The following is a 26,980-nucleotide window of genomic DNA, read 5'->3' as shown; positions in this document are numbered from 1 at the left end:
GAGCGCCTCTTTGGGAGGATCAGGAAGGTTTCTTACTTCCAACCAAGCACAACAGCTGCTCATGTGCTTAAGACAAAGCAAGAAGTGCTAAAGTTGCCTACTCATAAGCTCATACATGATGTCCCAACGAGGTGGAACTCCACTTATGATATGTCGGAGCAGCAGGCAGCTATATACTCTGCATTGACCCACAACACCCTGAAGACAAATGTCACCCTCTCTGATGATGATGTGAGAGTGGCAGATGAGGTCCTCCAGGTGCTTAAACCCCTCAAAAGTGTTACATCTCTACTGAGCACTGAAACTTCACCATCTGTGTCAATGATCCTGCCACTGAAAACAAGGATTCTACAATCCATGGCTCCAAGTGTGGAAGACAGCAGCATCACTCCAGATGTCAGGCTTTATTTTACTACCTATGTTTCAAGGAAGAGGATGTGTCTTCTTATGTTGCACTTTAACTTGTTTTTTATTAATGGTCATTGGTCCAAGTTTAAAGGAAGGAGGAATGCCTTTTTATGTTGCACTGTTTTTCATTCATTATGTTGAAAGGAAAATAAAAATGCATGTCAAGTTGATCAACAGATTGTATTATTCTCCAGTGCAATAACAGTACTGAAATGAAGGCTAAAAGGGCATTAATGGGAGCTTTAAAAAAAGAAGAAGAAAAAAAGAAGTAACTAAATAGTTCCTTTTCACAGAAACGCATTACTTTTTGGTGTAAGTAACTGAGTTAGTAACTGAGTTACTTTTGAAATAAAGTAACTGTAACTAGTTACTGGTTTTCAGTAACTAACCCAACACTGCAAACAAGGATGTAGCGAGGGTCACCACTTTGTGAAAAAAATGCGTGAGCAAATTGTTTAAGAACAGCATTTCTCAACCAGCTATTGCAAGGAATTTAGGGATTTCGCCATATATGGTCCGTAATATCATCAAAAGGTTCAGAGAATCTGGAGAAATCCCTGCATGTAAGCAGCAAGACTGAAAACCAACATTGAATGCCTGTGACCTTCGATCGATACTGTATCAAAAAGCGACATCAGTGTGTAAAGGATATCACCACATGGGCTCAGGAACACTTCAGAAAACCACTGTCAGTAGCTACGGTTCGTCGCTACATCTATAAGTGCAAGTTAAAACTCTACTATGCAAAGCGAACGCCATTTATCAACAACACCCAGAAACGCCACCGGCTTCACTGGGCCCGAGCTCATCTAAGATGGACTGATGCAAAGTGGAAAAGTGTTCTTTGGTCTGACTAGTCCACATTTCAAATTGTTCTTGGAAACTATGGACGTCGTGTCCTCCGGACCAAAGAGGAAAAGAACCATCCTGTCACACCGCGGTGAGGGAAGTCTTGTGTTGGTTTTTTCTGTCTTGTGATTTACATGTTTTATTTTGAAAAGCAACTCCTCTTGTTTCAGATCACAGGTCCTTCCTCTTGTGTCACCAGTCTGACGTCATTCCTGACCCTTGATTGATTCCACCTGTTTCCCATTACCCTCATGTTCTTTATAAGCCCAAGCCTCCCCTTGTTCTGTGCCAGATTGTCTCGAGCTTTCGTGCCTGTCTTGCGTTCCATGTCCCTGTTCATGTCCATGCCTTGCCTTGTCTCACGTCTACGTCCTTGCTCACAGAATATTCCACGCTGTAATTTTGAATTAACTTTTTTCCTCCCTCAGAGCGACTTTTGTTATCCTACCTTTTTCTACCGCAGTGGTGAGTTATTATTTTTCCTTAAAGATTTTTCCTCAAAGTTTGTTGAGTGATTTTTTGTTTACATTGATTAGAGTAGTTAAGTTTTATAGTCTTTATTTTCTTCCTCCTGTTTTGGAGCGTTTTTTGTTAAAGTTTTTTGATATCAGATACGGTGCTAATTATATCGTCCTTATTTTTGTATTCCTCCTTTTTTGGAGTGATTTTCGGTTTTTCCCTTTTGGAACATTTTGTCGATAGAATTTTTGTATTTCATAGTAATTGAATTTACTCGGCTCTGGAGGCTTAAAGAGTATTTCAAAATAAAAGCTTTATTTGGAATCACCTCTCTGCATCTGAGTCCCTTCCTCCGTCCAAGCCTGACACATCCAGACTGTTATAGGCGCAAAGTTCAAAAGTCAGCATCTGTGATGGTATGGGGGTGTATTAGTGCCCAAGGCATGGGTAACTAACACATCTGTGAAGGCGCCATTAATGCTGAAAGGTACATACAGGTTTTGGAGCAACATCTGTTGCCATCCAAGCAACGTTATCATGGACGCCCCTGCTTATTTCAGCAAGACAATGCCAAGCCACGTGTTACAACAGCGTGGCTTTGTAATAAAAGAGTGCATTTACTAGACTGGCCTGCCTGTAGTCCAGACCTGTCTCCCATTGAAAATGTGTGGCGCAATATGAAGCCTAAAATACCACATCATGATAGACATCTCTATCGATGTTCATGATGATACGTGAATCTGGTAGCAGGGGGTAATTTTTTCTTAATTTTATGGGGGAGCTACTGAGTCAAATTAAAAATGTTGTGTTCGGGCCCCCAAAAAGATCAAATTTTTGGCCTGTGCTGATGCGCCTGCAAAAACTGTATAAATGTGATCCAAGTGGGAGGATAATAATAAACAATGCAATTTCAATAGGCCCTTCACCGCTGGCCCTAATGAAGTTGTTGTAAGTTGATCTATATTTCTTTCTTTTTTATTTTCTTTATAGACAAATTATACTATTTATAGTCGCATCAGAGACTGGGGGCACGCAAAATGTTTTCTTCTTCCTAGGGGTGAGGGCGAAACAGAAAATAATTGAGAGGCACTGCACTAAACACATATTGCACCCAGTATCGCACTGCACCGCACACCGTATCGCACTGCACGATGCTTCAGATCACCCTGCATTGCAACCTGTATGGCACCGCACACTAAATATCAGGGTGAGTATCTGATGTTTCCTGCAGTGAAGGGCCCTATATTCATACAAAGGCTGACTCAACAGGATGGCAGAATGAGATAAATACTCATCAAATGGAAACCGTGGACAAGCACAGCTGCTGCAGCTTCAAAAAGGTCACCTAACTAAAAGACACAAATTAAACACGCACGTGGTGTTAACGTGTTGCGTTACAAATTGAACCAACGGCATTTATCCTTCCTCTGCCCTCTTCGGACTCAAAGTTCACGGCCTACACTTTCGTTTTCGATCAGTAGACTATCGACTCCCACGGGTGAGTCCGTGATGACAACGGGGGTGTTTGAGTCATGAAATTCACACCCCAAGAAAGTCACAGCAATGTCTCATGCATCATATTGTTCCAGTTCCAGTTCAGTTTATTTCGAACATGCATACGATGCAATGTAGTGCATCACACAATTCCAGTTGTTTCATTACAGCACGTCCGTCCCACTAGTGTCGCGTTTAGACAGTTAGTAATTCAAGTATTTGTGTAACTACTAAATTAAAGTGTTAACGCCTGTAAATTAGTTTGTAACAGTAATGAGACGCCGGTTAAAGTAATGACTAAAGCATTGGTGCACATTAGTATGCTTTCATTCAAACAAAACTGTATTTTGTGTTCCTGTCCTCATAGTGTAAATCAGGGGTGCTCACACTTTTTCTGCAGGCGAGCTACTTTTCAATTGATCAAGTCGTGGGGATCTACCTCATTCATATATATAATTTATATTTACTTATTTATGAAATATATGTTTTTGTTAACAAGTTAAAGGTGTTTAATGATAATGCAAGCATGTTTAACACATATAGTTAATATTGTTAATACATTAAAGGTGTTTAATGATAATACAAGTATGTTTAATACATATAGTTAATATTGTTAACAAGTTAAAGGTGTTTAAAGATAATGCAAGCATGTTTAACACATATAGTTAATATTGTTAACAAGTTAAAGGTGGTTAAAAATAATACAAGCATGTTTAACACAAATAGTTAATATTGTTAACAAATTAAAGGTGGTTAAAGATAATACAAGCATGTTTAACACATATAGTTAATATTGTTAACAAATTAAAGGTGTTTAATGATAATGCAAGCATGTTTAACACATATAGTTAATATTGTTAATACATGAAAGGTGTTTAATGATAATACAAGTATGTTTGATACATATAGTTAATATTGTTAACAAGTTAAAGGTGTTTAAAGATAATGCAAGCATGTTTAACACATATAGTTAATATTGTTAACAAGTTAAAGGTGGTTAAAAATAATACAAGCATGTTTAACACAAATAGTTAATATTGTTAACAATTTAAAGGTGGTTAAAGATAAAACAAGCATGTTTAACACATATAGTTAATATTGTTAACAACTTAAAGGTGGTTAAAGATAATACAAGCATGTTTAACACATATAGTTAATATTGTTAATACATTAAAGGTGTTTAATGATAATACAAGTATGTTTAATACATATAGTTAATATTGTTAACAAGTTAAAGGTGTTTAAAGATAATGCAAGCATGTTTAACACATATAGTTAATATTGTTAACAAGTTAAAGGTGGTTAAAAATAATACAAGCATGTTTAACACAAATAGTTAATATTGTTAACAATTTAAAGGTGGTTAAAGATAAAACAAGCATGTTTAACACATATAGTTAATATTGTTAACAACTTAAAGGTGGTTAAAGATAATACAAGCATGTTTAACACATATAGTTAATATTGTTAACAACTTAAAGGTGGTTAAAGATAAAACAAGCATGTTTAACACATATAGTTAATATTGTTAACAACTTAAAGGTGGTTAAAGATAATACAAGCATGTTTAACACATATAGTTAATATTGTTAACAACTTAAAGGTGGTTAAAGATAATACAAGCATGTTTGACACATATAGTTAATATTGTTAACAACTTAAAGGTGGTTAAAGATAATACAAGCATGTTTAACACATATAGTTAATATTGTTAACAAATTAAAGGTGGTTAAAGATAATACAAGCATGTTTAACACATATAGATTCCTTTCTTTCATGAAGACAAGAATATAAGTTGGTGTATTACCTGATTCTGATGACTTGCATTGATTGGAATCAGACAGTGGTGATGATAACGTCCGCATTTTCGAATGGAGGAGAAAAAAAGTCCTCCTTTCTGTCCAATACCACATGAAAGTGGTTGGTTTTTGGCATCTTATTTGTCCAGCTTCCGTACTCCTTTGTATACACTTTACAAGAAATACATTGTCGGCAAACTCCGTAGCTTGCTAGCTTGTGCACGCCAGCTTTCTGAGACTCTTATTTTGGTAGCGCAGGCAGGATGAAGCAGAGCTGTTATTGTGCAACTGTGCAGTCGGTCTTTGGAGTTTTGACGACAGGTACGGCGCCAGAGTCTGTTGAAATAAAGTGTTTCTCGCCTTCCAGTCGGTAATTTTAATGAGCTGGCAGCAGCCAGCGTCATCTCAGAAGACCCTCGGGTGCCGTGAATGTCAATCAAGTGACGAAAGTGACGTCATAGTGAAGATTTATGATTGCTCATTTTTAGGACTGTTTTTTTAATGCCTGGCTGGTGATCGACTGACACACCCTCCGAGATCGACCGGTAGATCGCGATCGACGTAATGAGCACCCCTGGTGTAAATAGTAGGGGTGTGGGAAAGAATCGATTCGAATTCAAATCGCCATTCTCCCGTTGTACGATTCAGTATCGATTCTCATTTTTCAAAAATCGATATTTTTTTATTTTATTTTTATTTTGTTAAAAAAAATTTTTATTATCAATCCAACAAAACAATAACAATACCATAACCGATAACCAATACCGGTGGCCTTGGATGAAGTGCTGGCTGTCCAGAGTCGGGACCCAGGGTGGACCGCTCGCCTCTGCATCGGTTGGGTCGGGATGGTTTCCTGCTGGCCCCACTATGGACTGGACTCTTACTGTTATGTTGGATCCACTATGGACTGGACTCTTACTATTATGTTAGATCCACTATGGACTGGACCCTCACAATATTATGTCAGACCCACTCGACATCCATTGCATTCGGTCTCCCCTAGAGGGTGGGGCGGGGGGGGGGGTTACCCACATATGCGGTCCTCTCCAAGGTTTCTCATAGTCATTCACATCGACGTCCCACTGGGGTGAGTTTTTCCTTGCCCTTATGTGGGCTCTGTACCGAGGATGTCGTTGTGGCTTGTGCAACCCTTTGAGACACTTGTGATATAGGGCTATATAAATAAACATTGATTGATTGATTGATTGATAACAATGCAATCCAATTCCAAAACCAAACCCGACCCAGAAACACTCAGAACTGCAATAAACAGAGCAATTGAGAGGAGACACAAACACGACACAGAACAATCCAAAAGTAGTTAAACAAAAATGAATATTATCAACAACAGTATCAATATTAGTAACAATTTCAACATAGCAGTGATTAAAAATCCCTCATTGACATTATCATTAGACATTTATAATAAATAAATAAAAAAATGAACAATAGTGTCACAGTGGCTTACACTTGCATCGCATCTCATAAGCTTGACAACACACTGTGTCCAATATTTTCACCAAGACAAAATAAGTCATCTTTTTGGTTCATTTAATAGTTAAAACAAATTTACATTATTGCAAACAGTTGATAAAACATTGTCCTTTACAATTATAAAAGCTTTTTACAAAAATCTACTACTCTGCTTGCATGTCAGCAGACTGGGTTAGATCCTGCTGAAATGCTATGTATTGAATGAAAAGATAATTGTTTTGAATCGGAAAAATATCGGTTTTGAATCGAGAATCGCGTTGAATCAAAAAAATCGATTTATAATCGAATCGTGACCCCAAGAATCGATATGGGGCAGGGCCGACATCCGGGCAACTGAGCTACATACGGGTTCTTCGAGCCATAGCAACCTGACTGGCGTTGAAAACAAACCGTCGCCATTACTCTTTAACCTGTCGACCTGCGCTGATTAAACCCGTCATTCTGCCTCCAAAATGCCAAAAAACTGTGTTGTTTTTGGTTGTGCAAACCACAACTGGAAACAGGGAAAACAAAGGTCGTATTTTGTTCTGCCAAAGCGTGCTAAAAGCCCACAGAGACGAGACAAATGGCTCGCAGCTTTACACCGGGAAAACGAGGTCGGTTCTCACTGGAGTCCCCCAAAATCCCGGGTCGTGTGTTCGGATCACTTCGTTTCTGGTAAATATAAGGAACACAAATCCACCTTCTTAACCACAACTTGGTCCATGCTAATGTTGAACCCGTTGAATTTTTACTGAATAACGTTCGACAGCTGAAGTTGTTGTTGTTGCACAACAATAACATACGGTATAAAGGCTATTTCCAGTAATTCAGCAAATAATAAATCATAATACTGAGCTGAATTTGAATGAGCTCTCTACAGATATAATAAATATACAGATACTGGTAGCCACCGTGTCATCCTTATTATCATTTATCAACATACCTTGGGTGATTTAACAATTTTTATGTGATTTATTCGTTATATAACAACCGACCTGGTGCGCTTGTGAGGTAGACATAAAGATTTCCAAATTCCATTGTGTAGGATTATCAGTCCACGCATCTGCTGGAAGGCGGTAAGGGCAGTCGTTTAATCCAACTACAGAACATTTTAACTCGTATCTTAACCTAGCCTCACTGGAAAGACTATTTACATAATCATACGCCATTTAGAACAGTTTAAAATGCCGTGAAACCTCGTTAAATGCTTTTTCTGTCAATGCTGTGTTCGCTGTGAGCTGGTTTGTTTTCAACGAATTCAATATGGCGACCGCGTTGCTAGGGGATTGGAGGGCGGAAGTGACGTAGGTCCGCCCTCGCCCATTGACTCGAATCGTGGGACACCCAAAGATTCGCAGCCCAAGTAAACAGTACAATTTCCACCATTTTTGTCTAAACGCTTTCTTTTAAATAAGTTGCAATATATTCATAAATATTTAGAGCTCGTTGTTTTACTACTAAATAGTTTATTTTGCCAGACAACTAGAGACTTGGTCGTTAAAGTAAGTTGCGTTAGGGGAACCCTACTTCCGGTCCTTTGTGTCTCTCTTCCGGTCTGTCCCCCTTTCTTTGCCGGCCGTCTCTCCACCGTTTTGCCGTGCTCCACGTGTGGATTTAAGTTCTTTTTCCCCCACTAACAATTTGTCAACATTGTCAGGACCAAATGGAGACGTCAACTTTCGAACAGATGAAAGCGAATGTGGCGAAACTCCTTCGAGGAATCGATCGGTACGAATGTTATGCTTCGCTAGCCGACATGCTAACTTCTGGTTAGCCGCATGCTAACGTGAAAAGCTCGCCAAGTTTGATCAATTGCTCAAACCCGGGGTGTCAAACTCATGTTTATCGTAGCCCACTTCTAACTGCGAAACCGTATAAATGTGTTAATCGCCAAAAAATATTGTTACACAATTGATTATCATATGCCAACAAATTGATGGAAATTTGCTTTGCCATCACAAGTCAAGGTGGCAAGCAGATATTAAAAGTTATTCAAGGGTTTCAAATACAAAACACTGAATAACTTTTTGCATCAAATGTTGATTTAAGAAAAACTGCCTTTGCATGCTGTAAGTTAAGTGTGTGTCAAAATTTAAACACATTTAGCAAAAATGCCGAAACGCCTTTATTCCAAATGGAATAAATATGTTTAAATAATTACTTAAATGTGTCATTAATTACTTATAACTTGAGTTAAATACATGTGATTAAACGTGTCATTCATTTAACATAACATTGCTATTCATTATGTCATTATTTCTTATAGATCTAATTCATGATACATTTCAGTACTTAACAATGTATTTATTTTGTCCCATTTGGTCATCCGTATATAGACACTTATTTACTATGACACTTAATTGTATAAATACACTTTTATAAAAGCTGACGTCCTTCATCACGGTTGTTGAGAAGTTATAATTCACCATAGAAATGTACAAGAATTCTCTCTATGTCTTGATAGCTGGTGTACTTCCTGTTTGCATTCCATTAACAATCTAATAATGCTAGACTATTACTGTTTGTACAGCCTAGAATATTCCAAGACTATTACTGGGAGTAATGCCTATCCATCCATCTTCTTCCGCTGATCCGAGGTCGGGTCGCGGGGGCAGCAGCCTAAGCAGGGAAGCCCAGACTTCCCTCTCCCCAGCCACTTCGTCCAGCTCTTCCTGTGGGACCCCGAGGCGTTCCCAGGCCAGCCGGGAGACATAGTCTTCCCAACGTGTCCTGGGTCTTCCCCGCGGCCTCCTACCGGTCGGACGTGCCCTAAACACCTCCCTAGGGAGGCGTTCGGGTGGCATCCTGACCAGATGCCCGAACCACCTCATCTGGCTCCTCTCGATGTGGAGGAGCAGCGGCTTTACTTTGAGCTCCCCCCGGATGGCAGAGCTTCTCACCCTATCTCTAAGGGAGAGCCCCGCCACCCGGCGGAGGGAACTCATTTCGGCCGCTTGTACCCGTGATCTTGTCCTTTCGGTCATAACCCAAAGCTCATGACCATAGGTGAGGATGGGAACGTAGATCGACCGGTAAATTGAGAGCTTTGCCTTCCGGCTCAGCTCCTTCTTCACCACAACGGATCGATACAGCGTCCGCATTACTGAAGACGCCGCACCGATCCGCCTGTCGATCTCACGATCCACTCTTCCCTCACTCGTGAACAAGACTCCGAGGTACTTGAACTCCTCCACTTGGGGCAAGATCTCCTCCCCAACCCGGAGATGGCACTCCACCCTTTTCCGGGCGAGAACCATGGACTCGGACTTGGAGGTGCTGTAATGCCTAAAATGTTAGCTATAAATCTAACAATAAAAGTAAATATTAGGTGGATAGTATTGCTATGCAACTACATTGCCATGTGGTGTACTGTATACGGTATATGAAAATGGGGCAAATTAAAATACCCCCGGGGTTACAATGATGTGATTGTCACGCATCTCTATGCCTAAAACTCCACCCTAAGCACATTCAAAGTATTGTGTTGAATTATTTACCCTGTCCCCCTAAACCTCAGGTACAACCCAGAAAACCTGGCGACGTTGGAGCGTTACGTGGAAACACAAGCCATAGAAAATGCGTACGACTTGGAGGCCAACTTGGCCATTCTGAAACTGTGAGTTGTAAACACTCTTTAACATGTCATGTTAAGGTACAAGTCTTCCGAGTTATGAGCTAGGTGCTGGGACGCAATGTGCTTGTAGGTTGAGGTCAGGGCTGTACACTTAGCTTTTTATATAAAAGATTAGAAGCAATATGAAAAGTCTTAAATAACATGATAACACTCTAACAATGTACACAGTGACACATATTTACACTCTTGCAGACAAGCAAAGTGCCATCATTATATACAATTAAAATAAAATACAACAACATAAATAACCCCTTAGTAAATTACTGAAATCCAAATGAAAACTAGTACCAAAAAATACCAATAGAAGTGCTCATTTTGACACAAACAAAACATTGTTAACCGCAAGCAACGTGCCTGTTTTGGTCAGAGTACCGTATTTTCCGCACCATAAGGCGCCCTGGGTTAAAAGCCGCGCCTTCAATGAACGGCATATTTCAAAACTTTGTCCACCTATAAGCCGCCCGGTGTTGTAAGCCGCATCTAACTGCGCTAAAGGAATGTCAAAAAAACAGTCAGATAGGTCAGTCAAACTTTAATAATATATTAAAAACCAGCGTTCTAACAACTCTGTTCACTCCCAAAATGTACGCAGATGTGCAATCACAAACATACGTATATCAACATGGACAGAGCTGCGTGAAAAAAGCCACCCGGCCTCTTCGCGTAAACTTAAACTTACCTTAACCACTCGCTCATCTTTTCTTCATCCATCCCTTTGAGTTAGCTTTTATGATGACGCCGGCTGGAAAGGTCTCTTTTGGCAAGGTCTTCCTTTTGAATATCACCATGGGTGGAAGTTTCTGGCCATTAGCATGGCAAGCTAGAACCACAGTGAAGGATGACTTCTCATTCCCTGTGGTGCGAATATTCACCGTACGTGCTCCCGTTGTATCCACAGTGCGGTTCACAGGAATATCAGTTTCTGTGAAATAGTAATCCGTGTGCGGATGGAGAGATTGCGTCTTTTCATGAACCGGATCCCTGACGCTTAGTAGGAGCCATTTTGTGGTCTTTACAGATGTAAACACACAAAGGAAATGAAACGTACGGTATATCCGCGCCCTTTTTCTTCTTCTACGCGGGCGGGTGGTTGCTTACAGTAGAAGAAGAAGCGCTTCCTGTTCTATGGGGGCGGGTGCTTACCTTGGCGGTTGCTTGCGTAGAAGAAGAAGCGCTTCCTGTTCTACGGGGAAAAAAGATGGCGGCTGTTTACCGAAGTTGCGAGATCGAAACTTTATGAAAATGAATCGTAATATTAATCCATATATAAAGCGCACCGGGTTAAAAGCCGCACTGTCAGCTTTTGAGTAAATTTGTGGTTTTTAGGTGCGGCTAATAGTGCGGAAAATACGGGTGCTAATGTTGCAGTACATGAAATTGTCATTTGAAAAGTGCAGACATTTTTATGTGATGATGAGCCGCAGCTGGACATAAGTTAACTTTTTATGAGAAGAAGATGCAGAAGGTATAGGAACTTATTTAGCATTAGGCTCAGTAGAGGAGACAGAAGTGCGTACAGGCGATGTCGCGAGTATGATCATTAGTATTAGAAGCAGAAAATATAACTGCAATAGTCTGCTGATAAGCAAAAGATTTGATCTTTTTCTTCAGTAGCATTTTTGCTTTCTCCTTTCCTTGCTTTCTATCTCTTCAGAAACAGCTGTCTGAGCATAACAAAACAGCGACTGCCTTTGGAAATATTTTGCATCACCGTCAACAGAGTATGTTTTCTTATTTTATTGCAGCACGTCCTCATAATGTTAAAACACCATCAACCTAAAAGAGCAAAACACCGTGCAGTGGAAACGGGGGTTTATGCACGGTCAAGTTCGCATCTTTCGGTTTTTTCATTAAATCTTTGGTGACCAGAGGTGGGTAGAGTAGCCAGAAATTGTACTCAAGTAAGAGTACTGTTACTTTAGAGATTTATTACTCAAGTAAAAGTAAGGAGTAGTCACCCAAATATTTACTTGAGTAAAAGTAAAAAGTATGTTGTGAAAAAACTACTCAAGTACTGAGTAACTGATGAGTAACATACACACACATATCATATATATATATATATATATATATATATATATATATATATACATATATACACATACATTGATATATACAGTATATCATTTATATTTATTTATTTTGCCGTTTTTGTTTACATGTTAGAGGTGTTTTAATGAATATACATGCATGTTTAACACATATAGATTCCTTTCTTTCATGTTGACAAGAATATAAGTTGGTGTATTACCTGATTCTGATGACTTGCATTGATTGTAATCAGACAGTAGTGATGATAACGTCCACGTTTTCAAATGCAGGAGACAAAAAGTTCCTCCTTTCTGTCTAATACCACATGAAAGTGGTTGGTTTTTGGTATCTTATTTGTCCAGCTTCCATATTCGTTTTCACACACTTTACAAGAAATACATTGGCGGCAAATTCCGTAGCTTGCTAGCTTGTTTGCGCTGGCTTTCGGAGACTCTTATTTTGAAAGCGCAGGCGCGATGGAGCGGCACTTTTATTGTGAAGACAGGAACTGTGCAGTCAGTCTTTAGGCTTGTGACGGGATGTACGTTTGAAATAAAAAAGTGTCTTTTTTCCTTCACACTTTTGATTGATTGATTGAAACTTGTATTAGTAGATTGCACAGTACAGTATATATTCCGTACAATTGACCACTAAATGGTAACACCCCAATAAGTTTTTCAACTTGTTTAAGTCAGGTCATGTGACCGCCTGGCTCTGTTTGATTGGTCCAACGTCACCAGTGACTGCATCTGATTGGTGGAACGGAGTCAAACGTCACTAGTGACTGCATTTTATTGGTGGAACGGAGTGAAAAGTCACCAGTAAGGCAGGCACTTTGAAGGTCTGTCTGACAGACCAAAACAAACAAAGCGTGCATTAACAGATCGATAAAAATTAGTAGCGAGTAGCGAGCTGAATGTAGATAAAAGTAGCGGAGTAAAAGTAGCGTTTCTTCTCTATAAATATACTCAAGTAAAAGTAAAAGTATGTTGCAATAAAACTACTCTTAGAAGTACAATTTATCCCAAAAGTTACTCAAGTAGATGTAACGGAGTAAATGTAGCGCGTTACTACCCACCTCTGTTGGTGACTGACTTGTTGTTTTGCTAGCAGCTAAACTAGCATGTCGCGAGAGCGGCGATACTGTGTACACGTGATCACGTCTGCGCAGAGGGTTGATACAGCTCTTGCATGATCTGTTGACAAAAATGTTTCTTTTCCCCAAATCGTACTCGAGTTTAAGCCACTTTGTATGGATTTATTTTAGGAGCAAAATGCAGATACAAAACATTAAAAACATTACAACTGCATGGTCTTGTTGACCTCAACACTGCTATTGTGACATATAAAGCTCATAAACGCATGTTGCCTCACTGTCTACAGGAGAGGTTCAAACCCAGGGAGAGTCCATACGATCTTAGACGTTCAGCTGTCTTTCAGAAAGCAAATATAAGAACTAGTTTAAAAAGTAGATGTGTTTCTGTCAAAGGGGTTCATCTGTGGAACAGCTTGGATGATGCCTTAAAATGTTCCAGTTCCATTCACACTTTAAAAAAAACTTCCAATGTCTTAGAAAAATATATCGCTCTTGATTCAACACCAGCAGTTAATACTATGATCAATGTTTGTTACAAAACTGAATGTGGGATATAAATTAATATGGAATTATAGGTGTTTGTATATAGAATATTATTGGTACAAATGTTTAACTAACACGTGTACAGGGATGTTTCACAACTGTTTGTCTGTCTTTACTGTGTATATATCTGAACAGGGTTCATGCTGTGTACAAGGTGTATTTATAATATGTTGTGTAAAGGAAATGTCATATTATTATCAAGCACAAGATCAGAGCCCGATGTCTCCTGGTTTTGCTGCTTCTTGTATTTGAGATTGTTTATATGGTTAGCATACCTGCCAACTACTCCGGTTTTCCCGTAATTAGTACGGTTTTCATCAACCTATTCCGGGTTACAGTTGCAGTGATAAAAAAATACGGTTTTTTATTAATTAAAAAAAATAATTTTTTTTTAAGTTTTATTCACAAAATCGCGTAACAACAATGACAGTCGACACTGCTTCCCGTAACTTCCTATCGAGCCATTCCGAATGCCATGCGCGAGGCTATTTATAGCACCGCTGCCAAGCACGAGGCACCAGTTGCCATTGTTTCCAAACGAGCGAACAATCATGGAATCAGCCGGAGAAAAATCGCAAACGAGTCTTAAACCGAAAAGAAAACTGCAGTCATTCCGTGAAGAATATTCAAAAGCCTATCCGGGAATAATTATCCGTTCCAAAAAGGGTGAAAACTACGCGAATTGCACCTTGTGCAGACAAGATTTTTCGATCGGACACGGAGGAATTAGCGATGTAAAAGACCACGTTGGGACAAAAAAACACAAGTCTAATGCCGTTGCTAGCGATACAAGTGGAAAACTTTCAACGTTTTTCGTCGCCCAAACAGATTCTTTGGATGTGATAAATGCCGAAGTTTTATTTACGGAGGCAATAATTGAGCATGGACTTGGATTTTAGCCACAAAAAGGTAATGACACCAATGTTATCTATTGGAATTGTTTAGTACTGTTATACTGTTAAAAGTGTTTATACTATTTATGCTTTCAAGTCCAAGTTGAAGAAATCTTGTTGAATGTTGACAGCATAACTACCAAAATACAGAAGTATGTCCTTAATATTTTTGCAGTGCTATTTCTGTTGAAAAGTTAAAATGATTACATTAGAGATGTGATGTGCCACTTTTCAAGTGTCTGATGGCTTAAATTAATTTTCATAAATTTTTCATATTTTGAATTCTTTTGAAAGGCTTACAAAAAACTACATTTGAATTGTAATTCCATGCTATTGACAGGACTATTAATTTTAATGAAGTTAGCTTACCATGTTTACAGTATGATAATTGTGATAGAAATGTGAATTTTAGGCACAGAATATTTTTTACAATTGAACAAGGCAGTAGATTATACAAGCTTGGACAGAAAGTTAATAATGACACCAATTTTGTTTTTATGGAATTGTTTAGTACTGTTTTACCATTTGTTTACTGTAAAAAGTGTTTATACTGTTTATACTTTCAATTAACAAATTGAAGTCTTGTGAAAGGTTGACAGGATAACTGGCATTAACTGTCAAAATAATTTCAAACTATTGAAGTTATCTTACAGAATAAACATGTCAATCAACCCATATGATTTTTGCTGTAATATTTTTGTTTTGAAAAGTCACTGTGACTGATAAAAAAGTGATGGTTTTAGCAACATTTTAACCTGTCTGAATGCTAATAATCATTGTGCGTCGGGCCTGAACCCCCCACCAGGACTTTGTCCTGGACCTACCGGGGCCTGCGGCCCCTGGACCCTGGCTACTAGGTTTTTCTGATTTCGAAAGTTGGCAGGTATGGGTTAGGCGAATTAAGTGCTCAATTTCAACCCTTTCGGTCTGTAAAATTGTCAATTTATGAATGTGAGTTTGTTTTGTTGACCACTGACCGAAGGAATAATAAACTAACTAAACAGATAAAAGGGTTGAAATCACGTTCACTACCTTTTCATTCTTTCGAATCGCGCAATCTATTTTTAGGCGCTTATGCATGTGAAATTCTCCCACTGTACAGCCATGCTTGAGATACCACTGTATTTGTCTCCGACCTGACGCCATGCGGTGTCCTGGCAGGTACCAGTTCAACCCCCCCTACTTCCAGACGAACGTGACTTCTCAGATCCTGCTGAAGGCCCTCACCAACCTGCCGCACACCGACTTCACCCTCTGCAAGTGCATGATTGACCAGACACACGTATCCTTGATGTCAGGTTGTTGACAAGTTGTCAGGTTGTTTACAAGTTGTCATTGTGTGTGTGTGTGTGTGTGTGTGTGTGTGGTGTGTGTGTGTGTGTGTGTGTGTGTGTGTGTGTGTGTGTGTGTGTGCGTGCGTGTGCGTGTGCGTGTGCGCTCTCTCTGGGTGGGGGGGGTGTTTCCTTAACTACTGTGTAACAGCCAAAGGAGAGTCCCATCAGCAAGATCCTGTACCTGGGCAACCTGCTGGAGACCTGCCACTTCCAGAGTTTCTGGGTACGACACGCACTCACACACACACAGACATAAAAATCGAAATATTCGTTCCCCCCTTCGGAAATACTAAAGGTGGGAATCTTTGGGCATCTCACAATTCGATTACGATTCAGGGGCTACGATTAAATTATAAATCAATTATTTACAAATGTATAATTATTATATTGTATATTATTATTGTGTATTGTTAATATATCTTATTTTATGTTCTGAAAGTATTACATGTTATTATAAAAAATGTTGCGTCTTTCGGTTTTTGTATTGGTGCGCACAGAATACATATACAGTCATGGTCAAATGTTTACATGCACTTGTAAAGAACATAATGTCATGGCTGTCTTGAGTTTCCAATAATTCCTACAACTCTTATTTTTTTGTGACAGAGTAGAATTTGTTGAAAGGACTAGTTGGTACAATCCCTGGGGACTCTGCATGGCAGGGGTGTCCTCCTCCCTAGGCCAGGCTTGCACCTGACCGCATACCTGAGTGAGGCTAGGTGACACTGCTGGGAGGCTTTTCCACCATTGGGACACATCTAATGTTGTGTGCCCCAGATTCACAGGGTGTTTCGGCCCGGCTTACCACAAGACACCCTCTGCCGAGAAAGGGCCCACCCCAGCTAGCTAATGGTTCTGCTATGGTTAGTTAGAACTAGAGATGTCCGATAATATCGGACATCTCTAGTTGAGGGACATCACTGACAACGACAAGGGCAGCGTTTTAGTGTCATCTAAATAAAGCCTGTGCAAGTAGATGCCAACATGTCCGCCGGATAGAAGGACTCACTCACCTACAGACTCCACATCATGAGGGAACGTGGTCTCATTTTGCCCGATGCTCTTTAGCTCCCCCTCCAGGCCGAGTATGTGCACTGACCCTGTGAAGGACACCAGTTGTGTCAGCGTTCAGGGGGAAAGCATTGCAGTGTCACGTGTTCAGACTGGAGTAACTTACTTTCTAAGAGGACGAGCAGCGAGCTGCTGTCCAGCTGGTTGACTTGTACAACATTTGGGCAGTGCTTCTCTGCTTTAAGCACACACACACACACATGCACACATAGTGATAACGAGTGACAAACAATTACGCAAACATTATAATCTCCAAGAGACGTTACTGGATGCTCTCACCTACGTCGGCGTGTGTAAACCAGGAAGTGTTGGAATTGAGGTTGATGTACTCTAAAGTGACAGGCAGGGTGGGGCTGGAACCCCAAGAGACCCCTGTACACACCATTGGGTACTCCTGCTGAGGGTCCAGCACCGTCTCAAACACCCGCAGAGGGTTGGCGAGGGGGAAGTCGAAATGCTGCAAGTTGACAGTCTTGACGTTAACATATAACATGTCTTGTAACACTGTTTATTACCCATTGTTGGGCCCCGAGCGCCCCCTAGAGGGCCGCCAAAAAACATGTTTGTCAATTTTGGTCCGTATGGGTGGCAGCGGGACTTAGTTGTAATACCATTTTCCACCACTTGTGGCAGTAATGATAATATCGCGCAAACAGAATAAGTTTGGCGCTAAAGTCATAGAGAAGTTTCTTGAGCACAAAAATTATGACTACATTGGTGAAGCTGAATTTTCATTTGCACTTTAATTTTATTGACAGATAGAATAGAATGTCATGACATAATAGGTATAATGTAGGGATGTCCGATAATGACTTTTTGCCGATATCCGATATTCCGATATTGTCCAACTCGGCCGATAAATGCTTTAAAATGTAATATCGGAAATTATCTGTAAAAATTGTTTTTTTATCGTATCGTTTTTTTTTTGTTTTTGTTTTTTTAAATTAAATCAACATAAAAAACACAAGATGCACTTACAATTAGTGCACCAACCCAAAAAACCTCCCTCCCCCATTTACGCTCATTCACACTCATTCACACAAAAGGGTTGTTTCTTTCTGTTATTAATATTCTGGTTCCTACATTATATATCAATATATATCAATACAGTCTGCAAGGGATACAGTCCGTAAGCACACATGATTGTACGTGCTGCTGGTCCACTAATAGTACTAACCTTTAACAGTTAATTTTACTCATTTTCATTCATTACTAGTTTCTATATAACTGTTTTTATATATTTTTACTTTCTTTTTTATTCGAGAAAATGTTTTTAATTTATTTATCTTATTATATTATTTTTAATTTTTTTTAAAAGGACCTTATCTTCACCATACCTGGTTGTCCAAATTAGGCATAATAATGTGTTAATTCCACGACTGTATATATTGGTATCGGTTGATATAGGTATCGGTAATTAAAGAGTTGGACAATATCGGATATCGGCAAAAAGCCATTATCGGACATCCCTAGTTAGAACCAAACATATCTTTAGAGAACATTAGCATCTATGCTGCATTTTGGACCCTCCATCCATCCATTTTCTACCGCTTATTCCCTTTGGGGTCGCGGGGGGGCGCTGGAGCCTATCTCAGCTACAATCGGGCGGAAGGCGGGGTACACCCTGGACAAGTCGCCACCTTTGGACCGTCTGTTTTAATTTATTTTATTTAACATGCGTAAATTATACATTTCTGGACATTTGTACACTGATTCATGAATCGCCAACGTTCAAATCAATACATTTTTCCACCTCTAGGAAATACTGTATTTTAAATGCAAATAATATGTTCCAGGGTCAAACAAAAATTACATGTACAGGCAATTTTTAAGTCCTTTTAGAAGGAGCAAAAAAAGAAGTATTGTTCATAATGTTAACTTACAATAAGAGAGGACTGTCTATATTCTTTTAAAGGGGTCATATTTAGATTTATTTTATTTATTTTCACATTTTAAACACTTACTTGTGATCTACATAGCATGTAATGGTGGTTCTTTGATCAACATTTTGCATAGATTATGTTTTACAGACCATTTTCAAGCCGCTTTCTGACCGTCTTATTAAAGTTAAAGTACCAATGATTGTCACACACACACACTAGGTGTGGTGAAATTTGTCCTCTGCATTTGACCCATCCCCTTGATCACCCCCTGGGAGGTGAGGGGAGCAGTGGGCAGCAGCAGTGCCGCGCCCGGGAATCATTTTTGGTGATTTAACCCCCAATAAAGTGCCTCCTTTTCAACTGCCTCTTCTCCTTGTCAGCCGTGTTGTAGTTTTTAGCGCTTCCATAGGGAATCTACTGACAGATATGTTAGAACAAGCACTTTGTGATGCATTTCTTTTATGTATGAAGAGCGCTTTATTAACAAAGTATGATTGATTGATTGAACTATACGCTCATTTAAATTAGAAAATGGGTTAGGGCAACAGTGGAGGATGCATGTGCATGTACGAGCCAGTCTGCCCTACAACAAGATGGAGAAAAAGGAGGAGCTCATTGACTACAGTGTCAGACTCCAACTGAATAAAAACGGTGAACTCTTCGGTTAAACCTCTATCATATATGGAGATATCTGCTGACGTAACTAAGCTTTTTTGGAGCAAGTTTGGAAGACGGCAAGATTGTTTTATAAATTGATTTCACATTTTCGGGACTTATGCAGATCCCAAATACACAAAAAGAGGTGCCGACGGGTAAGAAATGTTGGTTTTGCATAATAGATCCCTTTAACATCTATTAGCACATGAAGCAAAACATTTCATTCTTGCTGAGATGAAAAATGTAATAGATATTTGGACTGTTTTTTACTTTTTTTTTGCTTTTCCAACGTGACCAAACTTTGCTCCCTTCCTCACAGACGAGTCTCAAGAAGAATCATGAGCTCATCAATGGAATTACAGGTTTCGAAGACTCAGTCCGCAAGTGTGAGTATCCTCATCGGCGGGTGAAAAAGTCTGTCGAGACAGTATGGACAACTAAACAGGCGCCATCTTTGCTACCAATAATGTGTGCGGCCGTGCCTGGAATCATGCAATCGCTGTCATTCTGACATCAGTTTTCCTGACAAAATGAACCATAATATTAATTATAAATATAGTCTTAAACATACTCCAGCTCTTAAACTTACAATAAAACACACTTTTATCTCGTCAAAGTATAATTTTGGGGCAGGTTTGCATCCGTTTTTCATGCAATGTTTAGTGACCAGCAGGTACACTAACACGCCATACCTGCCAACTACTCCGGTTTTCCCGTAATTAGTACGGTTTTCATCAACCTATTCCGGGTTACGGTTGCAGTGATAAAAAATACGGTTTTTCATTAATTAAAAAAAAATTTTTTTTAAATGCGCGAGGCTATTTATAGCACTGCTGCCAAGCACGAGGCACCTGTTGCCATTGTTTCCAAACGAGCGAACGATCATGGAATCAGCCGGTGAAAAATCGCAAACGAGTCTTAAACCGAAAAGAAAACTGCAGTCATTCCGTGAAGAATATTCAAAAGCCTATCCGGGAATAATTATCCGTTCCAAAAAGGGTGAAAACTACGCGAATTGCACCTTGTGCAGACAAGATTTTTCGATCGGACACGGAGGAATTAGCATGTAAAAGACCACGTTGGGACAAAAAAACACAAGTCTAATGCCGTTGCTAGCGATACAAGTGGAAAACTTTCAACGTTTTTCGGATTTTAGCCACAAAAAGGTAATGACACCAATGTTATCTATTGGAATTGTTTAGTACTGTTATACTGTTAAAAGTGTTTATACTATTTATGCTTTCAAGTCCAAGTTGAAGAAATCTTGTTAAATGTTGACATCATAACTACCAAAATACAGAAGTATGTCCTTAATATTTTTGCAGTGCTATTTCTGTTGAAAAGTTAAAATGATTACATTAGAGATGTGATGTGCCACTTTTCAAGTGTCTGATGGCTTAAATTCATTTTCATTAATTTTTCATATTTTGAATTCTTTTGAAAGGCTTACAAAAAAACTACATTTGAATTGTAATTCCATTGACAGGACTATTAATTTTAATGAAGTTAGCTTACCATGTTTACAGTATGATAATTGTGATAGAAATGTGAATTTTAGGCACAGAATATTTTTTACAATTGAACAAGGCAGTAGATTATACAAGCTTGGACAGAAAGTTAATAATGACACCAATTTTTTTTTAAATGGAATTGTTTAGTACTGTTTTACCATTTGTTTACTGTAAAAAGTGTTTATACTTTCAATTAACAAATTGAAGTCTTGTGAAAGGTTGACAGGATAACTGGCATTAACTGTCAAAATAATTTCAAACTATTGAAGTTAGCTTACAGAATAAACATGTCAATCAACCCATATGATTTTTGCTGTAATATTTTTGTTTTGAAAAGTCACTGTGACTGATAGAAAAGTGATGGTTTTAGCAACATTTTAACCTGTCTGAATGCTAATAATCATTTTGCGTCGGGGGGGCGAAGCCTGAACCCCCCACCAGGACTTTGTCCTGGACCTACCGGGGCCTGCGGCCCCTGGACCCTGGCTACTAGGTTTTTCTGATTTCAAAAGTTGGCAGGTATGACACGCTCCCGGCGGCGCAAGAAACGTAAAAAAATACATGACCATAAATAAACGTGTTATACACATTTTGCCAAAATCCTCATTAGCTTTGGACCAACAATTGTGGAGAAATTAAGACTTCTCTGTGAAGTGGTGTCAAAGTATTGTTAATAATCACTGCACTATGTATGCCTGTGCTTTTACGTTTTTGAATATTTTTCATAGGTTTTGCTGTGGCGAGTCATGGCTTCCTGACTTTATCATCACCATATTACCTAAAATACTGAATTAATGCTGCTTTTTACTGCAATATTTAGTCGTTTAGTTTGGATTATTGGTGACTCATGCAGAAAAGGTGCAATTTTGAAGAAATGTTTTGTCCGGCAAAGTGTTACTGAGAATGAGATATACCACGTTAGAAGTTACTGGTGTATTCATTGGCACTCGAACTTTCCCCGCTAACCTTTTGACTTTTAGCTGCGTGATATTTCTGATTGATTACAAAGCTTTAAAGAGGTCGTCACGGAAGTAAGCAAGGTAGAAGTTGGACTTTCACATACCGGTACTCTTAATATCCAATTATAATAATATATCCATTATATTTATATAATGTGTAAACACACACATATGTATGTATGTACATATATACAGTACAGGCCAAAAGTTAGGACACACCTCATTCAATGCGTTTTCTTTATTTCCATGACTACCGGTATTTAAGTTGTAGGTTGTCACTGAAGGCATCAAAACTATGAATGAACACATGTGGAGTTATGTACTTAACAAAAAAAGGTGAAATAACTGAAACATCGCGACCCCAAAGGGAATAAGCGGTAGAAAATGGATGGATGGATGGATGTTTTATATTCCAGTTTTTTCAAAATAGCCACCCTTTGCTCTAATTACCGTTTAGCACATTCTTGGCATTCTCTCAATGAGCTTAAGAGGTAGTCACCTTAAATGGTTTTCCAACAGTCTTGGAGTTAGGAGTTTGTGTCCAAGCTTTTGGCCTGTACTGTGAGTTTGTATACACTTCATTCAATGGGTTTTCTTTATTTTCATGACTATTTACATTGTAGATTGTCACTGAAGGCATCAAAACTATGAATGAACACTTGTGGAGTTATGTACTTAACAAAAAAAGGTGAAATAACTGAAAACATGTTTTGTATTCTAGTTTCTTCAAAATAGCCACCCTTTGCTCTAATTACTGTTTTGCACATTCTTGGCATTCTCTCGATGAGCTTCAAGAGGTAGTCACATACATACAGTACAGGCCAAAAGTTGGGACACACCTTCTCATTTCAATACGTTTTCTTTATTTTCATGACTATTTACATTGTAGATTGTCACTGAAGGCATCAAAACTATGACACACTTCACAGGTGTCATAGTTTTGATGCCTTCAGTGACAATCTACAATGTAAATAGTCATGAAAATAAAGAAAACGTATTGAAATGAGAAGGTGTGTCCCAACTTTTGGCCTGTACTGTATGTATGTATGTATGTATATACAGGTAAAAGCCAGTAAATTAGAATATTTTGAAAAACTTGATTTATTTCAGTAATTGCATTCAAAAGGTGTAACTTGTACATTATTTTTATTCATTGCACACAGACTGATGCATTCAAATGTTTATTTCATTTAATTTTGATGATTTGAAGTGGCAACAAATGAAAATCCAAAATTCCGTGTGTCACAAAATTAGAATATTACTTAAGGCTAATACAAAAAAGGGATTTTTAGAAATGTTGGCCAACTGAAAAGTATGAAAATGAAAAATATGAGCATGTACAATACTCAATACTTGGTTGGAGCTCCTTTTGCCTCAATTACTGCGTTAATGCGGCGTGGCATGGAGTCGATGAGTTTCTGGCACTGCTCAGGTGTTATGAGAGCCCAGGTTGCTCTGATAGTGGCCTTCAACTCTTCTGCGTTTTTGGGTCTGGCATTCTGCATCTTCCTTTTCACAATACCCCACAGATTTTCTATGGGGCTAAGGTCAGGGGAGTTGGCGGGCCAATTTAGAACAGAAATACCATGGTCCGTAAACCAGGCACGGGTAGATTTTGCGCTGTGTGCAGGCGCCAAGTCCTGTTGGAACTTGAAATCTCCATCTCCATAGAGCAGGTCAGCAGCAGGAAGCATGAAGTGCTCTAAAACTTGCTGGTAGACGGCTGCGTTGACCCTGGATCTCAGGAAACAGAGTGGACCGACACCAGCAGATGACATGGCACCCCAAACCATCACCCAACCATGCAAATTTTGCATTTCCTTTGGAAATCGAGGTCCCAGAGTCCGGAGGAAGACAGGAGAGGCACAGGATCCACGTTGCCTGAAGTCTAGTGTAAAGTTTCCACCATCAGTGATGGTTTGGGGTGCCATGTCATCTGCTGGTGTCGGTCCACTCTGTCAGGACCCTAATATATATACATATATATTAGGGCTGCAACCAACGATTAATTTGATAATCGATTAATCTGTCGATTATTACTTCGATTAATCGATTAATAATCGGATAAAAGAAACCAACTACATTTCTATCCTTTCCAGTATTCTATTGAAAAAAAACAGCATACTGGCGCCATGTTCTTTCAACTTGCCAAATAAAACAAGGAACATGTTACAAAAATGCACACTTTTGACACCCCTGCTATACATAATAAAAAATTAAATCTGATAAATGTATCGATAAAAAGCAGAGCCTGACGACGCATGCGCATTTATCACAACTCTCTCGCTCTCTCTGTCACTCCCCCTCCCTCACGAATGCTGCTGCACGTACAATTTGTTGTGTTTTTAATCTTCTTAACCCTGAACGTACATTGAAAATACACGCAACCCTAACTCAAAATGCCGGACATTTGAGGCATTTAAGAAACACCGCCCGACAGCCCCGCAAAAGAGGACATGTCTGGTGAAAAGAGGACGCATGGTCAGGACCTAGCCCGTTAGCTGCTAGTCCTCTTTTGCTAGCATGCTAGCAGCGATCGGTTTCACGTCCGGTGATCTTTTGCGGGGCTGTCAGGGCGGAGTTTCTTAAATGCCTCAAATGTCCGGCATTTTGAGTATTGTTTACACAGCGTGCAGTACGCTACTTAATATGTCCGTGTGGAAACTCGTTCGGTACACTTCCGCACCGAAACGAAACCCCCGTACCGAAACAGTTCGATACAAATACACGTACCGTTACACCCCTATTATTTTGATTATTGTTTCTCAGCTGTTTGTAAATGTTGCAGTTTATAAATAAAGGTAAAAAAAACAAAAAAAACGTAGCCTCTGCTCATGCGCATAGCATAGATCCAACAAATCGATGACTAAATTAATCGCCAACTATTTTTATAATCGATTTAATCGATTAGTTGTTGCAGCCCTTATATATATATATATATATATATATATATATATATATATATATATATATATATATATATACAGAGGTGGGTAGTAACGCGCTACATTTACTCCGTTACATCTACTTGAGTAACTTTTGGGATAAATTGTACTTCTAAGAGTAGTTTTAATGCAACTTACTTTTACTTTTACTTGAGTATATTTATAGGGAAGAAACGCTACTTTTACTCCGCTACTTTTACTCCGCTACTTTTATCTACATTCAGCTCGCTACTCGCTACTAATTTTTATCGATCTGTTAATGCACGCTTTGTTTGTTTTGGTCTGTCAGACAGACCTTCAAAGTGCCTGCGTTACTGGTGACGTTTCACTCCGTTCCACCAATAAAATGCAGTCACTAGTGACGTTTGACTCCGTTCCACCAATCAGATGCAGTCACTGGTGACGTTGGACCAATCAAACAGAGCCAGGCGGTCACATGACCTGACTTAAACAAGTTGAAAAACTTATTGGGGTGTTACCATTTAGTGGTCAATTGTACGGAATATGTACTGTACTGTGCAATCTACTAATACAAATTTCAATCAATCAATCAAAAGTGTGAAGGAAAAAAGACACTTTTTTATTTCAAACGTACATCCCGTCACAAGCCTAAAGACTGACTGCACAGTTCCTGTCTTCACAATAAAAGTGCCGCTCCATCGCGCCTGCGCTTTCAAAATAAGAGTCTCCGAAAGCCAGCGCAAACAAGCTAGCAAGCTACGGAATTTGCCGCCAATGTATTTCTTGTAAAGTGTGTGAAAACGAATATGGAAGCTGGACAAATAAGATACCAAAAACCAACCGCTTTCATGTGGTATTAGACAGAAAGGAGGAACTTTTTTTCTCCTGCATTTGAAAACGTGGACGTTAAGCACTGCTGTCGGATTACAATCAATGCAAGTCATCAGAATCAGGTAATACACCAACTTATATTCTTGTCAACATGAAAGAAAGGAATCTATATGTGTTAAACATGCATGTATATTCATTAAAACACCTTTAACATGTAAACAAAAACGGCAAAATAAATAAATATAAATGATATACTGTATATATCAATGTATGTGTATATATATATATATATATATATATATGATATGTGTGTGTATGTTACTCATCAGTTACTCAGTACTTGAGTAGTTTTTTCACAACATACTTTTTACTTTTACTCAAGTAAATATCTGGGTGACTACTCATTACTTTTACTTGAGTAATAAATCTCTAAAGTAACAGTACTCTTACTTGAGTACAATTTCTGGCTACTCTACCCACCTCTGTATATATAGTTACTTTGCATGCAGTTGGTTTTCAACTCCCGGTCAAACTATTTTAACCCAATGCGGCCCTCAAGCTAAAAAGTTTGGACACCCCTGCTTAGGAGATTGTCTGAAACCTAATTGTCCATACTCTCTATACGAGGTGACCACAGCGGCACCTTGTGGTCACCTTGTTGCTTTGCGCCGATAAGTGGAAAATGTTGCGCCAGTGCATGAGCAACGACTGTCTGTCTTCCACAGTCATCTGTCACGTGGTTGGCATCACCTACCAGACTATAGAGCGCCACCTGCTGGCCGAGATGCTGGGTGAGTGGAGACCCCTCTTCTAAACGAAACATTGGCGCTCAAAGCCGTTGCCACGGTTTTCAGACACACAGGTGGAGGTGTGGATGAACAAGTACAACTGGACGGAGACCGAGGAAGGACAGATCTTCATCTTCAACCAGGAGGAGAGCGTCAAGCCCAAAAACATTGTGGAGAAGATCGACTTTGAGAGTAAGTCTCAAATTCAAAGTTCATGACTTCATGTCGGCGCCTTTTGTTGAGTAAACCGTTTGTCTTTTACAGGTGTGTCAAGCATTATGGCGACGTCTCAGTGACACACACAATAAACCTGGTTATTTGATCCTCTCACACTTTTTACAATAAAAGTAAATTATCA

General features: G+C 39.2%; 2 protein-coding genes across 2 annotated transcripts in view; one reads left to right on the top strand and one right to left on the bottom strand.

The window, feature by feature from the left end:
* Positions 1–26,980, top strand: part of eif3k (eukaryotic translation initiation factor 3, subunit K) — a 61,353-nt gene extending 34,373 nt beyond the window's left edge. Inside the window, exons 3-9 of the mRNA XM_061972311.2 lie at positions 10,003–10,101; positions 15,844–15,964; positions 16,165–16,239; positions 19,947–20,013; positions 26,560–26,625; positions 26,689–26,814; positions 26,887–26,980. Of these exons, the coding sequence (XP_061828295.1) occupies positions 10,003–10,101; positions 15,844–15,964; positions 16,165–16,239; positions 19,947–20,013; positions 26,560–26,625; positions 26,689–26,814; positions 26,887–26,918 (586 nt within the window). The 3' untranslated portion in view covers positions 26,919–26,980. The remainder of the gene's footprint in view (positions 1–10,002; positions 10,102–15,843; positions 15,965–16,164; positions 16,240–19,946; positions 20,014–26,559; positions 26,626–26,688; positions 26,815–26,886) is intronic.
* LOC133614308 (mitogen-activated protein kinase kinase kinase kinase 5-like) lies at positions 16,920–17,591 on the bottom strand. The gene is made up of 4 exons (XM_061972159.1): positions 17,367–17,591; positions 17,194–17,265; positions 17,030–17,116; positions 16,920–16,936 (listed from the first exon to the last, which is right to left on the bottom strand). The coding sequence occupies exons 1-4, from the start codon at positions 17,578–17,580 to the stop codon at positions 16,920–16,922; spliced, it is 390 nt and encodes a 129-aa protein (XP_061828143.1). The 5' UTR covers positions 17,581–17,591.

This window comes from Nerophis lumbriciformis, linkage group LG17 (assembly GCF_033978685.3).
Source record: "Nerophis lumbriciformis linkage group LG17, RoL_Nlum_v2.1, whole genome shotgun sequence".
NCBI lineage: Eukaryota > Metazoa > Chordata > Actinopteri > Syngnathiformes > Syngnathidae > Nerophis > Nerophis lumbriciformis.
The sequence above is the reverse complement of the archived record's forward strand: the minus strand, read 5'-3'. Positions and strand labels throughout refer to the sequence as shown.